Source organism: Bos mutus, chromosome 1 (assembly GCF_027580195.1).
Source record: "Bos mutus isolate GX-2022 chromosome 1, NWIPB_WYAK_1.1, whole genome shotgun sequence".
NCBI lineage: Eukaryota > Metazoa > Chordata > Mammalia > Artiodactyla > Bovidae > Bos > Bos mutus.
In genome coordinates this window covers 49,344,556-49,362,698 of record NC_091617.1, presented here as the reverse complement: position 1 = coordinate 49,362,698, position 18,143 = coordinate 49,344,556, and the positions used below count along the sequence as shown (strand labels likewise).

General features: G+C 36.7%; 1 protein-coding gene across 7 annotated transcripts in view; it reads left to right on the top strand.

Annotated features, from left to right (window-relative positions):
* Positions 1-6,098, top strand: part of CBLB (Cbl proto-oncogene B) — a 227,703-nt gene extending 221,605 nt beyond the window's left edge. For all 7 annotated transcript variants that reach the window (XM_070368790.1, XM_005892379.3, XM_070368785.1 and 4 more), the window contains one exon: positions 3,446-6,098. In XM_070368790.1, the coding sequence (XP_070224891.1) occupies positions 3,446-3,705 (260 nt within the window). In that variant the 3' untranslated portion in view covers positions 3,706-6,098. The remainder of the gene's footprint in view (positions 1-3,445) is intronic.
* The last annotated feature ends 12,045 nt before the right edge of the window (positions 6,099-18,143 follow it).

Here is an 18,143-nt window from a genome sequence, read left to right as displayed (position 1 = left end):
CTAGGAGTTCAAAAATACCATGAGCATGGACAGTGACCCCAGAATAAACACATGTGTTTCCAATCACATTTTTAAGTATACATGTATTCAGGTACAGAAATCCCCACAGAGCTTGTAAAATTCACAGTCATTCCAGTGTACTACAAAACTACAACATAACTCCTTTGAGGGAACTCTAAGATGGGTTCATCTGCTCCTTTCCTTCATCTACACATTCCAATGTAAGGACCTGGTGTCTCCTCTTTTAGACACTGTGAGAAAGAAGTGGGGACAGAGAAGGCTGAAGCCCATGAATTTTAGGAAGAGGTATCTAGAGAGAGGGGTTGGCTTTAAGTGATGTGATATAATCATCAGCATGAAGCTTTTTTAACTTTTTTTTTTTTATTCTTAAAGGTTACACTTCAAGTTGTAAGAGATCTTGCTTGTTGGTATCTTGCTTAAAAGTTTATAAGAGCTCACTATAAATTCCAAGGTTTTTTTTTCCTGTTCCACACTTGAATCCCTATTGATTTATAGTAATTGCTCTTCTGTACAGCATTTGAGTACAGTGGTTACCATTACAGATGTGAATTCATTGTCTTCTCTTTTTCAAAGTCTCCTCAGCACATACACCAAGCATTACATTAATTCATATACTCCCTGAGAAGAGATAAGTTACACCTCTAAAAATGGAGACAGAAAAGTATATTTGCAGAGTGAGAATTATAAAAGCAAACTGCTTACTTAGCTGCAAGTCACTCTAAATCTTAGTGGCCAAGCAGAGATGAATCTAAGTCTCTGAGTGGTGCTCCTCATTGACATCCTCACCTGGAAAAGTTGTAGCTGTCAGTTGCTGGTGCAGAGCTACACTATACAATAAAACAGTCAAACAAAAAATTAAATTCCAAATTGAATAAAATACTCATCAATAAATAGAAATTTATATATAACAGGTGGCAAAAAGTCACAACATATCTTCCACTTACTTCCATTCATGGGCTCTAATACATGATACTGTTCAACTCAGGGCATCTGTAAGATTCCAAACACATGTCAGGTTAGGGTGGCGAGGACTAGGGTTAAATAAGCCGGTATATACGAGAGTTTTGTATTTTAAAAAAAAATGTATTTGTGGACGCACTAATCTTTACTTCGGAGGTTTGTCCTTTTTACTGAAAATATATCCAAAATCTGTTGTGATTCTTTCCACAAGTGGTTTGAATCATTTCCTCAAATATCATATCTATTGATATTTGAAATAGACCAGAGATACGTTAACTCCTCTAGTTTTAATTTAATCATTTTGTGGGGTGTTTCATTTTCCCTAACATTTGGTTTAACCTAACTTGGGCTTCCTGAATTATGCTTAGTTCTTATGATTTTTTAAGAAGAGAATAACTTTCTCAAGAAAAAATTATCATCTGCATGTTCCCATTACATTTGGCCAGTATTACCTACAGCAGCCTCATAGAGCGAATAGATTTCTTGGGGGATTTTCTTGGTGATAGATGTCATATTTTTTAGAGTCATCTACGGAGATCAAAGACATGTGTTTATTAAGTCTAAAATCTAAAAGTTCTAAAACTTAATTTTTTATTATACCATGAGATGTCTTGCTGTTACAGCATCTTTCCCAGTTGAGTAGTCTACACAGCTATACTTATCAAAAATGCTTCATAGTCATGTGTCTTTCTCAGTATTGTAGACAGGAATAAAAGAACAGTATTGGAAAAATTCTTCAAAAACTACAAGGAATTTAACTTTGTATTTAATTCTAGGTCCTTTTCACACCGAAAAATAAGCCAGAACAGACAGTATTTCAATGTATAAATTCCGTGGTAACTGATTAAAGGAAGTCTTGCTAGAATCTTTAATAGTTTTTTGGAAGGGATTAGAAGCATAATTTATTGTCCATCTCTGCATGACATTAATGGAAATACTTAATAGAAAAATAAATGAAACCTCAACAGTAAGAAGTGCAATTTACTAGACCATAATAATTTGAGATGTTTAGTTGCAGATACACAAAACAGCAGACTTTACCAAGAACCAGAAACTAATGTGTGTTCTTATGTCTAAGTAGAATGAGCTTTATCTATAGCTATAATATTTTTTCAAACTAGATATTATTCTGTAAGAAAGAAACAAAAATAAGACTATCATCCAATTTTGTGTAGAACTAAATATTTTCATCCTGGAAGCTTTTGTGTATGTTGATAGTGCTAGAATTGCAAATAGAATTTTTTTTTATTACCTTCTCACACAAATATACTTTTGAGAAAATGTGAAATAATGTATCAGATGATTCTCAGATTTACATTTATTATTGAAAATATCAGCTTACAGTGTTTGCAGACGCCATCAGGAAAGTTGGCGGAGTAGAGATGAGGAAGGACAGGACGAGCACAGGAGTCATGAGGCATTTGTGTTCTAGCCTCACTTCTTCGTTTGTTTAACTGTGTCCCTGAATGTTGCACTTGTCAGTCATCTAAGAAAAAAGGGATTAAATAAATATTGATGTCTGTCTTGTAAAATTTATGCCATCAAACATTTATGGGTTTAAGACAACTTTTAATCTCTTTTTAAAATCTAGGCTTTTGATAGTACATACCATGTACAGATAAATGGAAATCTGTGATAAAAGTGCCCCCTTAAGTTACTGGCCCACTTCCTGGTGATCTGCATGGTGGTGGCCTATATTTTCTTTGTTCTTAATGAGATTACTTTCCATTTTTGGACACCAGTGTCATTTGGTTTAACTTTGGGAAACGAATACCAAGAGACTGACCTGGAACCCAGTTCTCCACTGTTTCTGCTGGCTTTGGTTTTTTTTTTTTTTCCAAGCTAAGCTTTCTACATTGGAATCTGGATGAAGTATTTCAGCAAAGCACCAACCTATTGACTAACGGCTGTCTGAAAGCATCTGCTATTTCATTATTTCCCCCAGCATCAGTAAGGCCTCACTTTCCAGCATTCTAACTGGAAAAATATGCTGCAAAGCGTATTTCTCAGAAGTCTTACTTATGACATGGGGTGGGACGTAGGACCTGATGGGGATGTTCTAGCAGGAATATCATTGAGCTTGTAACAGTTTCTTTCAGTAGAAACTTCCCAGGAAATTATCTCCACCATAGTAGAGAAGGGTTACTGTATTGCTAGAGTGAAAGCTTTTCTTTTTCAGTTATTTTTTTTTCCTTCTATATATTTTATTTCATATGATTTAAAGAATAATATGTAGAAGTGGGAAGACATTTGTGTTAATTTCTCAAATTTCCAACACACCTTACCTTTGTTTTCCTGACATTCAAAATAGGGACAATATAACCTATTCAACCACAGTATATAAAAACGGTTTTTGTAGAAACAATGAAAAACTGTTTTAATATAAAATAATGAAATCCTACTGATGTATAATATCTTTCTTTTTATCTCTTTATTTAAATACTTCTCTTTAAAATCTACTCAGATGGTTCACAAGCACCAGCCAGACCTCCTAAACCACGACCCCGCAGGACTGCACCAGAAATTCACCACAGAAAACCCCACGGGCCTGAGGCAGCATTGGAAAATGTCGATGCAAAAATTGCAAAACTCATGGGAGAGGGTTATGCCTTTGAAGAAGTGAAAAGAGCCTTAGAGATAGCCCAGAATAACGTGGAAGTGGCCCGTAGCATCCTTCGGGAATTTGCCTTCCCCCCTCCAGTCTCCCCACGTCTAAATCTATAGCAACCAGGATCATAAAGACCAGAAGGCGAAGCAATCGCTGACTATCCCAGGCGTGTGGAGAGAAAGAGACGGGATTCAAGAGAGAAGCTTTCTCCTCCTCACGTGGCATCTTTGAGAAGAGAGGCTTGGAAGTGGCTGCTTCTCAGAAGACAGCTGCTGCTTGCTCAGGATGCCAAGGGCTGCGGCTTCCTTCCTCTTGCTAGCCATACTTTTAAATCAGGGTTGAACTGACAAAAATAATTTAAAACGTTTACTTCCCTTGAACTTTGAATCTGTGAAATGCTTTTCCTGTTTACAAGTTGGCAAAGTTGCAGTTTGTTTTTTACTTTTGTTTTCAGATTTTTGGTTTTTTTTGATACCTGTACTGTGTTCTTGATCAACCCTCTGTGCAGTGGTCAGGTCTGCTGTAACATTTCCCACCAGCTCCCTTGCTGTGTGCGTCAACAGCGAAGTCACATATTCATTGTGATCACTCCCATCCCAGCCCCCTACCCAGGTCCAGTTTCATTTCTCCCATTTACAAGATGCTTTAAAGGTTCTGATTTTCAGCGTATCAAACTAATGCAAAACAAGTGCGTGGCCTTCACTACTGAGTGTTCTCTTTGGAAACCATCACTGTTGAGAGATGGGGAAAATCTGAATGTATAAAGCATTTTTGGTTAATGAACTGCCTTTTATAAGGGATTTTCATATAATATAGACAAGCTTCCCTTTTTGGTGTAAGTTTTGTGATCGTTAATCTTCCACACTCTCATCTTTGTCATCCTCGAGGTGTAATGACTATAAAAAGAAAAAAACACAATAATAACCTGAAATATTGGAAAGCAACTACTGCAGAGGTGGGAGAAATACACTTGCAGATGACAGCGCCATGCTAAAGTTAGATCACGAGGTCCCTTGGTATTTATGCCCGCATTACCGATGAGGCGTACTGAGTAAGAGGGCCATCTCCCAGAAGTGTATTAGTAATTTTCAGATAAAATTATGAGCATACCTTTCCCAAAGTGGAACAGACTTCATTTCCTGTTTGAGTGATTACACTCTGGTACCTAACAAGTTTAGGAACCAGTTCATCTTGCAGTGGAAACAGTAAATCTTTGATGCACTGTTAAGTGCTAATGCTACTGTGGCAACGTTGTATTTTTTTTTTTTTTTGCAAAATTCTTAATAATTTTCTACCATCAAATTAGAGTTCATATTTAATTTTTAGAGTCTCATTCATTGCTCCACGTTGTTCCATCCAGTCAGGTGAAAGAAATTTATATAGTTTTGCCTTTTTTGCAAAATGAAAGTAGGTTCTTCAGAAACCACATTATTACTTTTAAACCTACAGATATTTATTGGGCACCTGTGATGTGCTCTGTGCTGTCAGGCACTGTGTTCTTAAAGCACAAACCATCACAAAGTGATTGCATTGTGGTATTCTGTTATCCTTTATCCGCACTTTGGATGGTCAGAAAGTGTCTCTGCTAGACAAAAGCATGGAAGGTTTCCACCAGCGCTTCAGAATTTTCAGGCAGTCGTCTTTTTAAATTATTATTTAGTAAAGAATTGAGACAAAACCAGGTCTGTGTTAAATGCTTGACCCACAGGTGGTTTTCTAAATGTGTAGTGCCTGCGGGTTTGTGCACGTTTCTGTTACTCGTTTACCTTCACACAGTGTGATGTAAAAAGATGCATCTGATAATGAGTGCCTCTTTGGGATTTGAAAGCATGTGACCAAACGTGTAGCAGAGCCAAAGGAAACTAAGTCAAGACTTGTACAGTCCTTGTGTTGACCCGGGGAGGGAAGCAGCACATTTCTTTGCGAGCTGACACGTGCCCTGACTTGACAACTTGGTCTCCTAACATGAGGTCCTTGAGGAGTCATAGGCCTTGGGTAGTTTGTGCTCATGTTTTAATTTCTTCATCTGATTCTGAGCTGGTTCATGTCCCTGGAAGAGAATTTTTAATTTGCCTTAAATGTTCTTCCTGTAAGTATATGAGGGCAGTTTTTTATACTTTTAAAAATTGCATTGGCTAATTCTCCATCGCTTTATGAACTCCATGTTACAGCATCATGATTTTTCATTTGTTTTTATTAGTTTCTGATGTCATGCTGAAATAGCACTGTGTTTTGGGTTTGTTTGTTTGTTTTATGAGTTGCTGATCTTCGGTACAGTCTAAAAGCCAAAAGTTGCCACTTCATTGTGATAACATTGTATAACATTCTTAATAGATCAGGGAAGGATGTAAAATGTGAGTGTTAGAAAGCATAGTATAATCTCATTCAAACAATCTTAAAAAATGAGTGAACATTTCCAATGAAAGTGAGAAAAAAAATAGTGACAACATAGTAAGTTTAGATCTGAAATTTTTAAAATCTGTTTTGCAAGAAAACTTACTAGCCTGCACGAAAATCTCTCTGTACCTAGTTCTCAATAGCAACCATTAGTTTTCCCATGAAAAAGACCAAATCAAAAATTTGTATGGAATGGAAAGAGTGGAAACTTTCTATCAAACACTGTCATTGAAAACTTACTGCTACCTATTACTTAACTCAAAAAAGATTTTTTTGAGGAAATAATTAAAAACACAGTTTTTAATCATAAAAGTGACTAGCCATTAATGGCTGGAAATGATCCAGGTTTGGTTTCACTGTGATCCAAAGTTTGACATTCCTCTGATTTCTCAAAATTTGGTAATATGATTATTTTTAAAGCCAGTACAACATGCTATTTATATAATTAAAACAGATCATGGCCAACATTAACCTGCTCTCCCCTGTGCCCTAACATATTCTGGGGCAGAAGTACTTACCTTTAAAGATAATCCAGTAAATTATCTCCATAATTAATCTCTCTTTCCCCTTTGATGTCTATAATATCTATCCTGGCCAAATTTTCTAGAATTGAATCAGCAGAGCTTATGTTCAACTTGAACTTCTTTCCATAAAGGTGACCCCTCCCCGTCCATATTCCCTTGCCTATATTGCAAATAGTCTTAATAACAGAACCCTAATTGCCCATGAACCTCAGAGGGCCCATTGGTTAACTCAATATTCCACACACACGAACACTTGCAAAGATTTCTTCATAATGTGAATTTTTCTCTTGTTCAGTTCCAGAAGCATTTCTTACAGTTTGGACATTATTTTTCCTCTCAGATCTTCAACTTGAAGCTTTAATTTGCACTGAATTATCTAACCCAGTTAAATTTTTCAGTTTTTTTTCTCTTATGCTGACAGATTTGAAAGCAAATCACAGTATGTTTTCAACAATACAGGTACTGCCTGTTGACCTGGAATTTTAGTGCTTCTAGGAAGAGTTTGCAGAAAATGACAGCAGTTGAGTGAAGGGTTTTCTTCTCAATTACTATTTTATTTTTAATGCCTTTTAAAAACTTGTCTAATGTGGCAAAATAGCTATGTGTTCAATTAATTTATATTTTATTCATCCTTTTTCAATTCTGGTTATTATGTAAACTCCAGTACAATTTTATCTGTTCTTTTAAGGTATTTTATAAAATGAATGTTAACAAAAGCAGAGTTGGTATATTATTTTTCAAATGAATGCAAACATTTCAGAGCAGTTCTATGTTGTATTTTTTATCTTCACATTCAGAGCTAATGGTCAACATTGTATCAAGTACCCATCCCAAATGATTCAATTATTAAATAACAAAACCATATCATTTAAAGGTATTTCACATAGATAAGCTACTCCCATGCCTTAGAACTGAAAAGTCAAAGTTATATTAAGGCTCTGAGTAAGAAATACCAAATTCGGGAAAAGCTGATTGTCTTCTAATGACATACCATATAATTGATATTTCTTAAAAGTAACATCTATTCTTTATATTCTTTAAATTCTTGATTATTCTAATCATTTGTCACTGACCAGTACATATCAGGGAGAGGACAATGGAGACAAACCATGTTAATAACTGCTTTTATATCAGAAACCATAACAGAATGTTGTGAAAATCACTGGTACATGCATAGTAGTAATAACTAACTATACTTTCAAAGAACACACAATTAAATGGGAGCTGCAAGCACATAATTCCAATACAGAGAACACTGTACAGAAGTTATCACATTATACTGGCATTATGTACATATGGTAAGTGCTAAGAACCCAGGTCTCCTGCATTGCAGGCAGATTCTTTACCAGCTGAGCCACCAGGGAAGTCCAAGAATACTGGAGTGGGTGGCATATGCCTCCAGCAGATCTTCCCGACCTAGACATTGAGCCAGCGTCTCCTGCATTGCAGGCGGATTCTTCACCAGCTAGCTGAGCTACCAGGGAAGCCCCGGAAGAACTATGTTGGGCCCTTAATATATGCAAGGAACTTAGTGTTAAAGCATGTAACAACCATCATGCCTCTTCTAGGACTGTCAAAGTAGGGTGTGATATGTTCCTTCTGAAAAGTCAGAGAAATAATAAGACTGAATAGCATTTTGTTAGCCTAAAGAGAAATAAGGTTTTTGTTGTTAAGAACTCAGGAGGTAAAGCTTTTCAAACAGGAACAGCACACATGATAGAACACTTGTTATTCAGACAAAGGTGACAAGTACTAGGATGCTTGGAACACAGAAGGGACTAGGAGGCCACCTTGATGACCGAAGGTGAAGGGCCACGCAGCGTCTCAGGTCCTAGGAATCAGGTTAGGAATCACTTGCTGGAACTCAGATGATAACATCCATGAAAATGCTTAGAGATTGGGGTGTATTTAACAGGAATTGCCACATCAAATTACAATCTGGCTGTAAACTAAAGGGAAATTTAATTTTCAGGCCTCTCTTTTATGTCCCTCTTGATTTTCAAGAGAAACTTGGGTGGTATTCTTACCTATTTTTGCTGCTTTTTCATCCTCACTGCCACCACCCTCTTTGGGGTCTTAATTTTGACTCCCCTAGAATTTTTAATAGCCTGTAATTGACCTCTGTGGCTCTAGTGCAAGGCAGACTGAAGTTTCTGAAATTCAAATTCAATGTGCCGCCTCCACGTAAAACCCCTGAATACTCTATGGTAGAGATCCCTTGTCTGCATTCCTTTTCCTACTCACCTCCTGTCCTAGACCCTCTTCAATTCTGCTGAGCTGGCAACTGTCCACATAGGCTCTACGTCTTTATACTTGCTAGTTCTGACTGTTCTTTCCCCTTTTCCAGCCTAGCCAACTCATTCTTTAAAATCTACCTCAAGTATTTCTCCTGTGAAGCATTTCTTATCTTATCCCACAGTCTGAGTTAAGCATGTCATCGTCTACATCTCACATAGTACCAGTATTCTAATGCTTATAGTGTGGTTTTTGCAGTTACTTCATTCCACAGATGGCCCCAACTAGACTGAACTTTAGTAGAGGAAGCATGTCTAATACATGTCTACGTCCCAAGCTCCTACTATAGAGCCCAGCACATACTAAACAAAATGCTTCAAATAGATGAAAATGCACTCTTAAGCAGCCAACAGTGGAAACAGTTCTGAAAGCTCTGCAACTAGCTCCCTGCATGCAATGCCATCTCTTTAATTGTGCTTTCTTCATCCATGGACCAGGACATAGATAAGTCTACTCACTAATGTGATTACAGTAGAAGCCTAAGTTTTTCTTCACTGTATGGATGGGGAGCAAAATTAATTAGTAAGAAATCAGATTCACAAAAGCTAGATTTTAAAATTTAGAGATAAATTTTTTAATTTATTCTTTTTTAGTAACTTAAGAATACTTAATTCTTCATAAAGAGTTTATGACAAACATGTCCAAGAAACTACTACTCACACATTCCCATGATGTAACAGTGGTTAAGAGTGCAGGAATCTTAACTCTGGAATCAGACTGCCTAAGATCAGTTCCTACCTCTGCTCCAAGTTATATGACCTTAGGTGTCCTAACCTCATTGTGCATCCATTGCTTCATCAGTAAAATAAGAATAGCAGCTAAACCTACAGTAAAGGATTTATAGGGGGCTTGTGAGTCAATACTGATAAAGAACTTAAAATGTGTCTAGTACCATTGAATGCTCAATAAGTGGCAGTTCTAATTACCGCATTCCTTAAAGAACTTAAGCCCCATTTCATCTCTTAGGATCTGCAGAGTAGATGGCAAAGGAGCATGTCAGATCTATCCTGTTACGTCATATAACAAAAGGTAGACGACAAAGGAACAAGATTGTTCTGGCTAAACTGAGAAAACTTATAACTCTGAAAGGTAATGAGCTACACATTCTGTTGACAAATTGTAGAGTTGAGTTTTTTAACATAAAACATTTACTATCATCATGTGCTCTTCTGTACTTGGTACACAAAGCCCAGTACAATGAAAGTAGAGATTAGAGATGATAATGTGGCTAAATCTCCATGGTTACTCTGGGTTCCTCAAGAGCTACATTCTCCCACATTGACACCTCCCCCCCCCAGACCAAATATTCAGAAGCTCTCTTATCAATGATGAAATTTTAAAGTTTAAAATCTAGCTCAAGCACAACAAATAACTTTTTTCTTTGGGATATAGAGAAAAGTGGCATAATTAGCGGGTTCCTTTAGTCTCTTCAAACTAAACCACAGATTGAAGACTTTTCCTAGAATGAGGCTAAAGCCCCAGTACTGAAAGCAACAGGTATTAACTAAATGCCTCCATATTCTAAAACCCACCTAGCAAACCTCTGCAGGATTCATTCTAGGAGCAGCACTCTCATCCACAGCCCTCTAGATATATACACAGAAGATGATGGACTCAGGGGCTGGCCTGGGAGAAGGGAGTAATGGGTGTGATGTTACTGACTGAATCCACCCCTCCCAAGCCAAACAATGTTAAGTCCAGAAGAGAGTCAATTACAGAGATTAAGAAACTCATTGCATTCCACTGAGTATCTGCTTACACAGTGGACTTACTGATGTGCCGTCTGTGTCTGAGCAAAGTGAAAACAAGACAGTGAAGAGAGACTGGCAGCGAATCACCTGAGAAGGAGCCTCACTGTTTGCAGGGCAAGGATATATATTCTTACAAGACAAGCAGACCCCTGTTGAGGCAGCTGACCCTGAGCCATCTTGTCACAAGAACACAATACCCCAAGTACAAAAAGACTATGATCTGTATTCCACTGGACCAGGCATGAGGGAACCCTGCCACTGAATATTTTCTGTCAGATAGTAACAGTGAAAAGGAAAAAAGTTAAAAGCAGCAACAGAAAAAACATACAAGGGAACCCCCACAGAGTTGATTTTTCATCACAAGTTTTCAGTAGAAGTGCCATGATATATTTCAAGTGCTAAAAAGAAAAACTACCACCAAGAATTCTCTATTTGGCAAGGTTATTACCGAGAATTAAAGACAGAATTTCCCAGACAGGCAAAAACCTTTTTAAGAGAGTCCATCACCACTAAAACCAGCCTCACAAGAAATGTTAAAGGATCTTAAGGAAAAGAGAAGAGGGTACACCCAGAAATAAGAAAATATTTAAAAGGAAAAAAGTTTCTATCACTGGTAGGCAAATACATAGTAAAGGCAATGGATCAACCACTTAAATAGTGAGTATCAAGGTTAAAAGACAAAATCAGCTATCACTACTAGGAGTTAAGGGATATGAAAAATAAAAAGGTATTAAATATGATGTCAAAAGCATAAAATATTGAGGTAATGTGGTAATAAAAAAAAAACCTAAACCTTTTAGCATGTGTTCAAACTTAGGTGACTACCAGCTTTAAACAAATAGACAGACATGAACCTCACGGTAACCACAAAGCAAAAACGTATCATAGATACACAAAAAATAAAGGAACCTATATAACATTAAAGAGAGTCAAACCACAAAAAGGAAGATTTAAAGAAGAAAAAAGGATTACAAAGGTAAACAAAAAACATTTAACAGATGGCAGTAAGGATATACTTACTGATAATCACTTTAGATAGCAATGGACTAAATGCTCCAATCAAGACACAGGGTGACTGAATGGATAAGGAAACAAGACTCATATACACTGCCTACAAGAGACTCATTTCACTCACTTTATAACTCGTTTAAAGACACCCAAAGGCAAAGTAAAAAGATGGGAAAAGATATTCAATGTAAACGAAAACAAAAAGAAAGCTAAGGTTTTTTTTTAAAAAAAAAGCTCAGATAGCAATACTTAGACAACAGACTTCAAAATGAAGATTATAAGAAAAGGAAGAGCATTACATAATGATAAAGGGGTCAATATGAAGATTCAGAAATACTTATTCACCCAATACAGGAGCACCTAAGTATATAAAACAAATGTTAACAGACATAAAGGGAATAAAGGGAGAAATTGACAGTGAAGCTCTATACAGTCAGCAAAAACAAGACCAGGAGCTAACTGTAGCTCAGATCATGAGCTTCTTATTGCAAAATTCAGACTTAAATTGAAGAAAGGAGGAAAAACCACGAGGCCATTCAGGTACAACCTAAATCAAATCCCTAATGATTATACAGTGGAAGTGACAAACAGATTCAATGGATTAGATCTGACAGATGGAGAGCCTGAAGAATGATGGATGGAGGTTTGTAACACTGTACACGAGGCAGTGACCAAAACCATCCCCAAGAAAAGGAAATACAAGGCAAAACAGTTGCCTGAGGAGCCTTACAAATAGCTGAGTAAAGAAGAGAACTGAAAGGCAAAGCAGAAAGGGAAAGATAAATCCATCTGAATGCAGAGTTCCAAAGAAGAGCAGGAGAGATAAGAAAGTCTTCTTAAGAACAATGCAAAGAAATCCAGGAAAATAACAGAATGGGAAAGACTGGAAAATTAGAGATACCAAGGGAACATTTCATACAAAGATAGGCACAATAAAGGTTAGAAATGGTAAGGACCTAACAGAAGCAGTAGATACTAAAAAAGAGGTGGGAAGAATACACAGAATTGTACACAAAAGGTCTTAATGACCTGGATAACTAGTATGGCGTGGTCACTCATCTAGAGCCAGACATCCTGGAGTGTGAAGTCAAGTGGCCATAAGAAAGCATTACTACAAACAAAGCTAGTGAAGGTGATGGAATTCCAGCTGAGCTATTTCAAATCTTAAAAAGATGATGCTGTTAAAAGTGCTGCACTCAATATGCCAGCAAATATGGAAAACTCAGCAGTGGCCACAGGACTGGAAAAGGTCAGTTTTCATTCCAATCCCAAAGAAAGGCAATGCCAAAGAATGCTCAAACTACTGCACAATTGTACTCATTTCACATGTTAGCAAGGTAATGCTCAAAATCCTTCAAGCTAGGCTTCAACAGTATATAAAGAACTTCCAAATGTTCGAGATGAATTTAGAAAAAGGCAGAGGTTCCAGAGATCAGATTGCCAACATCTGTTGGATCATAGAAAAAAAAAAAAAAACAAGAGAATTACAGAAAAGCATCTGCTTCACTGACTACACAAAAGCCTTTGACTATGTGTATCAGAACAAACTGGAAAATTCTTAAAGAGGTGGAAATACCAGACAATTTTATCTGCCTTCTGAAAAACCTGTATGGAGGCCAAGAAGCAACAGTTGGAAACAACAGTAGGACATGGGACAATGAACTGGTTCAAAACTGGGAAAGGTGTCCAGCTAGGCTGTATATTGTCACCCTGCTTATTTAACTTACATGCAGAGTACATCATGCACAATGTGGGGCTAGATGAAGCACAAACTGGAATTAGGATTGCTGAGAGAAATATCAACAACCTCAAATATGCAGATGATACCACACTAATGTCAGAAAGGGAAGAGGAACTAAAGACCCTCTTCATGAAGGTGAAAGGCAAGAGTGAAAAAGCTGGCTTAAAACCTAATATTCAAAAAATTAAGATCATGTCATCTGATCCCATCACTTCATGGAAAATAGATGGATAAAAAATGGAAACAGTGAGAGACTTTATTTTCTTAGGCTCCAAAATCATTATGGACAGTGATTGCAGCCAAGATATACAAAGATACTTGCTCCTTAGAAGAAAAGCTATGACAAACCTATACAGCATACTAAAAAGCAGAGACATCAGTTTGCCAACAATGGTCTGTGTAGTCAAAGCTATGGTTTTTCCAGTAGTTATATATGCATGTGAGAATTGGACCATAAAGAAGGCTGAGCTCCAAAGAGTGATGTTTTCAAGCTGTGGTTTGAAACTGTGGTGCTGGAGAAGACTCTAGAGAGTCTGTTGGATTGCAAAGAGATCAAACCAGTCCATCTTAAAGGAAATCAGTCCTGAATATTCATTGGAAGGATTGCTGCTAAAGCTGAAGCTCCAATACTTTGGCCACCTGATGGAAAGAGCACTCTCATTGGAAAAGACCCTGATGCTAGGAAAGATTGAGGGCAGGAGGAGAAGGGGGTGACAGGGGATGAGATGGATGGATAGCATTATCAACTCAATGGACATGAGTTTGAGCAAAATCTGGGAGATAATGAAGGAGAGGGAAGCCTGGTGTGCTGCAGTCCATGGGGTCATAAAGAGTCAGACATGACTGAGTGACTTTCACTTTCACAAAATAGAAACAGACCCACAGATATAGAAAACAAACTTATGGTTATCAAAGGCTAAAGGAGGTAAGAGGGATAAGTTAGGAGTTTGGGATTAATAGATACAAACTACTACATATAAAATAGATAGACAGAGTCCTACTGTAGAGCACAGCAAACTATATTCAATATCCTGTAATAAACCATAACAGAAAAGAAAAAATACCTTGAAAATGAAAACAGAAAGACAACTTTTCAAAATCTATGAGATACAGCAGAAGCAGTTCTAAGAGAAAAGTTCATAGCAATGCAGACCTACATCAATCAAGACATAAGAGAAAGCTCAAAGAACATAACTTTACATTTTAAAGAATTAGGAAAAGAAAAACAAATAATCCCCCAAAGTTAGTAGAAACAAGGAAATAATAAAGATCCGAGTAGAAAAAGATAATATCAATTAAACTAAGAGGTGGTTCTTTTAAAAGATAAAGTTGGCAAACCTTCAGACAGATTCTTCAAGAAAAGAGGGCCCAAATAAAATTACAAATGGAAGGCAGAAGGTATCAAAGATACTGAAGAAATAAAATTAATCCTTGAGCAGTGCAAGAGTTAGTGTACTGACCCTCCACACAGTCAAAAATCTGTGTACAACTTATAGTTGGCCCTCCTTATTTATCATTCCTCCATATCTGTGGTTTCACATACAAATTCAATCAATCATGGGTCTTGTAGTACTGTAGTATTTATTATTGAAAGAAATCCACATATAAATGAACCATGCATTTCAAACCACTGTTTTCAAAAGTCATTGTACAATTATAAGAGACTACAAACAAAGATATGCTAACAAACTGTACAACCAAAAAAACTGATACATTCCTAGAAACATAATTTTCTAAGACTGATCAAAAGAAGAAAAAATAGAAAATCTGACCTGACCAATTACTAGTAATGAAATTAAATCAGTAATCGAAAAAAGCAGAAGCTCCCAGAAAGCAATGACCAGGACCAGAAGGCTTAACAGGAGAATTCTACCAAACATTAAAGAGGAGTTAATACATATCTTTCTCAAATTGTACCAAAAATAATCACAGAGAAGGAACCACTTCCATACTATGAGACCAGCATCACCATTATACCAAAACCAGACAAAGATCAGACAAAAAAATTATAGGCCAATATTCTTGATAGAGATGGATGCAAAAATTCTCAACAGAATATTAGCAAATGGAATTCAACAATACATTAAAAAGGTCATACACACATGAGCAAGTAGGATTTATTCCAGGGATCCAAGGTTGATACAGTATTCATAAAATCAATGTGATACACCACATTAACAAAACAACAAACTCACAGCTAAATCATACTCAATGGTAAAAAGCTGAAAGCTTTTCCCCTAAGATCTGGAATAAAACAAAGATGCTCACTGTCCCTACAGGGGACACAGGTTCAGCCCCTGGTCTGGAAAGACTCCAAAGCCTTGGAGCAACTAAAGCCTGTGCATCATAATTATTCAGTCTGCACTCTAGAGCCCGCAAGCTACAACTAGTGAGCCCACACGCTACAACTACTGAAGCCTGTGTGCCCAGAGCCTGTGCTCTGCAACAAGAGAAGCCATCACAGTGAGAAGCTCATGCACCGCCACAGAGAGTAGCCCCTGCTTGCCACAACTAGAGAAAGCCCACGTGCAAAGACCAGCACAACCAAAAGTAAATAAATAAAAATTTGGAAGGGAACAAGTAAAGCTGCCACTGTTAGTACACGACATACTATATACAGAAAACCCTAAAGACTCCACCAAAAAACTATTAGAACTAAACAATATCATTTATTTGACATAGTGACTTGATATTTTTATATATTACAAAATAATTACCACATTGTACCACTACAATACACAGATTTATACACTGAAATCTGTTCAGTTTTATACACTAAAAACTATCAGAAGGAAAAATTTAGGGGAAAATCCATTTAACAATTGCATTAAAAAAAATAGCTAGGAACAAATTTAACCAAGATATGAATGACCTATACTCTGAAAGCTATAACACATTAATGAAAGAAACTGAAGGCAATATAAATAAATGGAAAAATACAGCATGCTCATGGATCAGAAGAATTAATATTTTGAAATATCCATACTACCCAAAGAAATCTACAGATTCAATGCTATCACTATTGAAATACTTGAGGCATTTTTTAATAGAAATAGAATAATCCTAAAATCTTAATGTAACCACAAAATACCCCATATAGCCAAAGCAGCCTAAAGAATAAACAATAGAGTTGGAAGTATCACACTCCCAGATTTCAAACTGTACTACAACACTATAGTAACCAAAGCAGCATGGCATCAAAACAGACACACAAATCAATGGAGCAGAACACATAGGCCGAAAGTAAACCCACACTTATATGGTAAATTAATCTCTGATAAAGGAGGCAATATATAATGGATATAGGATTCTATGTATAATGAAGAAAAGACAGTATCTTAAATAAACAGTAAAGAGAACTGACAGGTGCATGCAAAAGAATGAAAGTAGATTACATTTATACACCATATACAAAAATAAAGATCAGTCAAACACTTAAATTGAAGACCTGAAATCATGACACTCCTAGAAGAAAACATAGTCAGTATGATCTTTTGCATTGGTCTTAGCAATATTCTTTTTGGATCTGTCTCCTTTAGGCAAGGGCAACAAAAGCAAAAATAAATGGGACAACATCAAACTAAAAACCCTTTCACACAGCAAAAGAAAACATCAGCGAAATAAAAAGGCAACCCACTGAATGGAAGAAGGTAGCTGCAAATGATATATTCCATAAGAGGTAATAACCAAAACATACAAAGCACTCATGTAGCTCAACAAAATAAATAAATAAGCAATCTGAATAAAAATGGGCATAGGACATAAATAGACATTGTTTCGAAGAAGACATACAAATGGCCAACAGGTACGTGAAAAGATGCTCAATGTCACTACTCACCAAGGAAATGCAACTCAAAACCACAATGAGATAGCACCTCATACACCAGACAAGAGACAAAGTGTTGCTGAGGATGTGGAAAAAAGAGAAACCTCAGGCACTACTGGTGAGACTGTAAATTGGTATAGCCACAATGGAAAACAGTATGGAGGCTCCTCAAAAAATTCAAAATAGAACTACCACACAATCTAGCAATTTCACTTCTGGGCATTTTTCCAAAGAATACAAAAACACTAATTTGAAAAGATATATGCATCCCCCCATGTCTACTGCAGCATTATTCACAACAGCCAAGGAATGAAACCACCCTAAGTGCTCAGTGCTAAATGAATGGATAAAGATATGGCGGGGCGGGGGGGGGGAGTGGTGTATACGAAATATTACTCAGCCATAAAAAAGAATGAACTCTTGCCATTTGCAACAACATGGATGGACCTAGTGGGTATTATGCTAAGTGAAATACATCAGACAGAGAAAGACAAATACCATATGATTTAACTTATATGTAGGCTCCAATACACAACACAAACAAAACAGAAACACACTCGCAGATACAGAGAATAAACTCACCAGAGGATATGGTGGTGGAAGAATGGGCAAAATAGGTGAAGGGGATGAAGACGTACAAACCTCCAATTATAAAATAAGTCACAGAGATATAATAACTTGGTATACTGGCAGGCAGTAACTAGACTCATAGTGGTTATCATTTTGTAATATATAAAATATCAAATCATTATGTCAAACATCTGAAGTTAATATTGTCAATTCAACCTCCATTTAAAAATAAAAGACAATAACCTAGTGAGTGACCTCCTAAAGAACTTGGACATTAATTTAATGGCAGAGTTTACATTTAGGGACTTACTACATAGAGGAACTAAAAAATGCACTACAATAACACTTGTGAAGCAAAAATAACTTTGCTCCCTTTGACGCTTCCTCCCCTGTCCCAGTACTGAATAATCAGAAACATAAATGTGAAGAGGAAGGGTAGAAA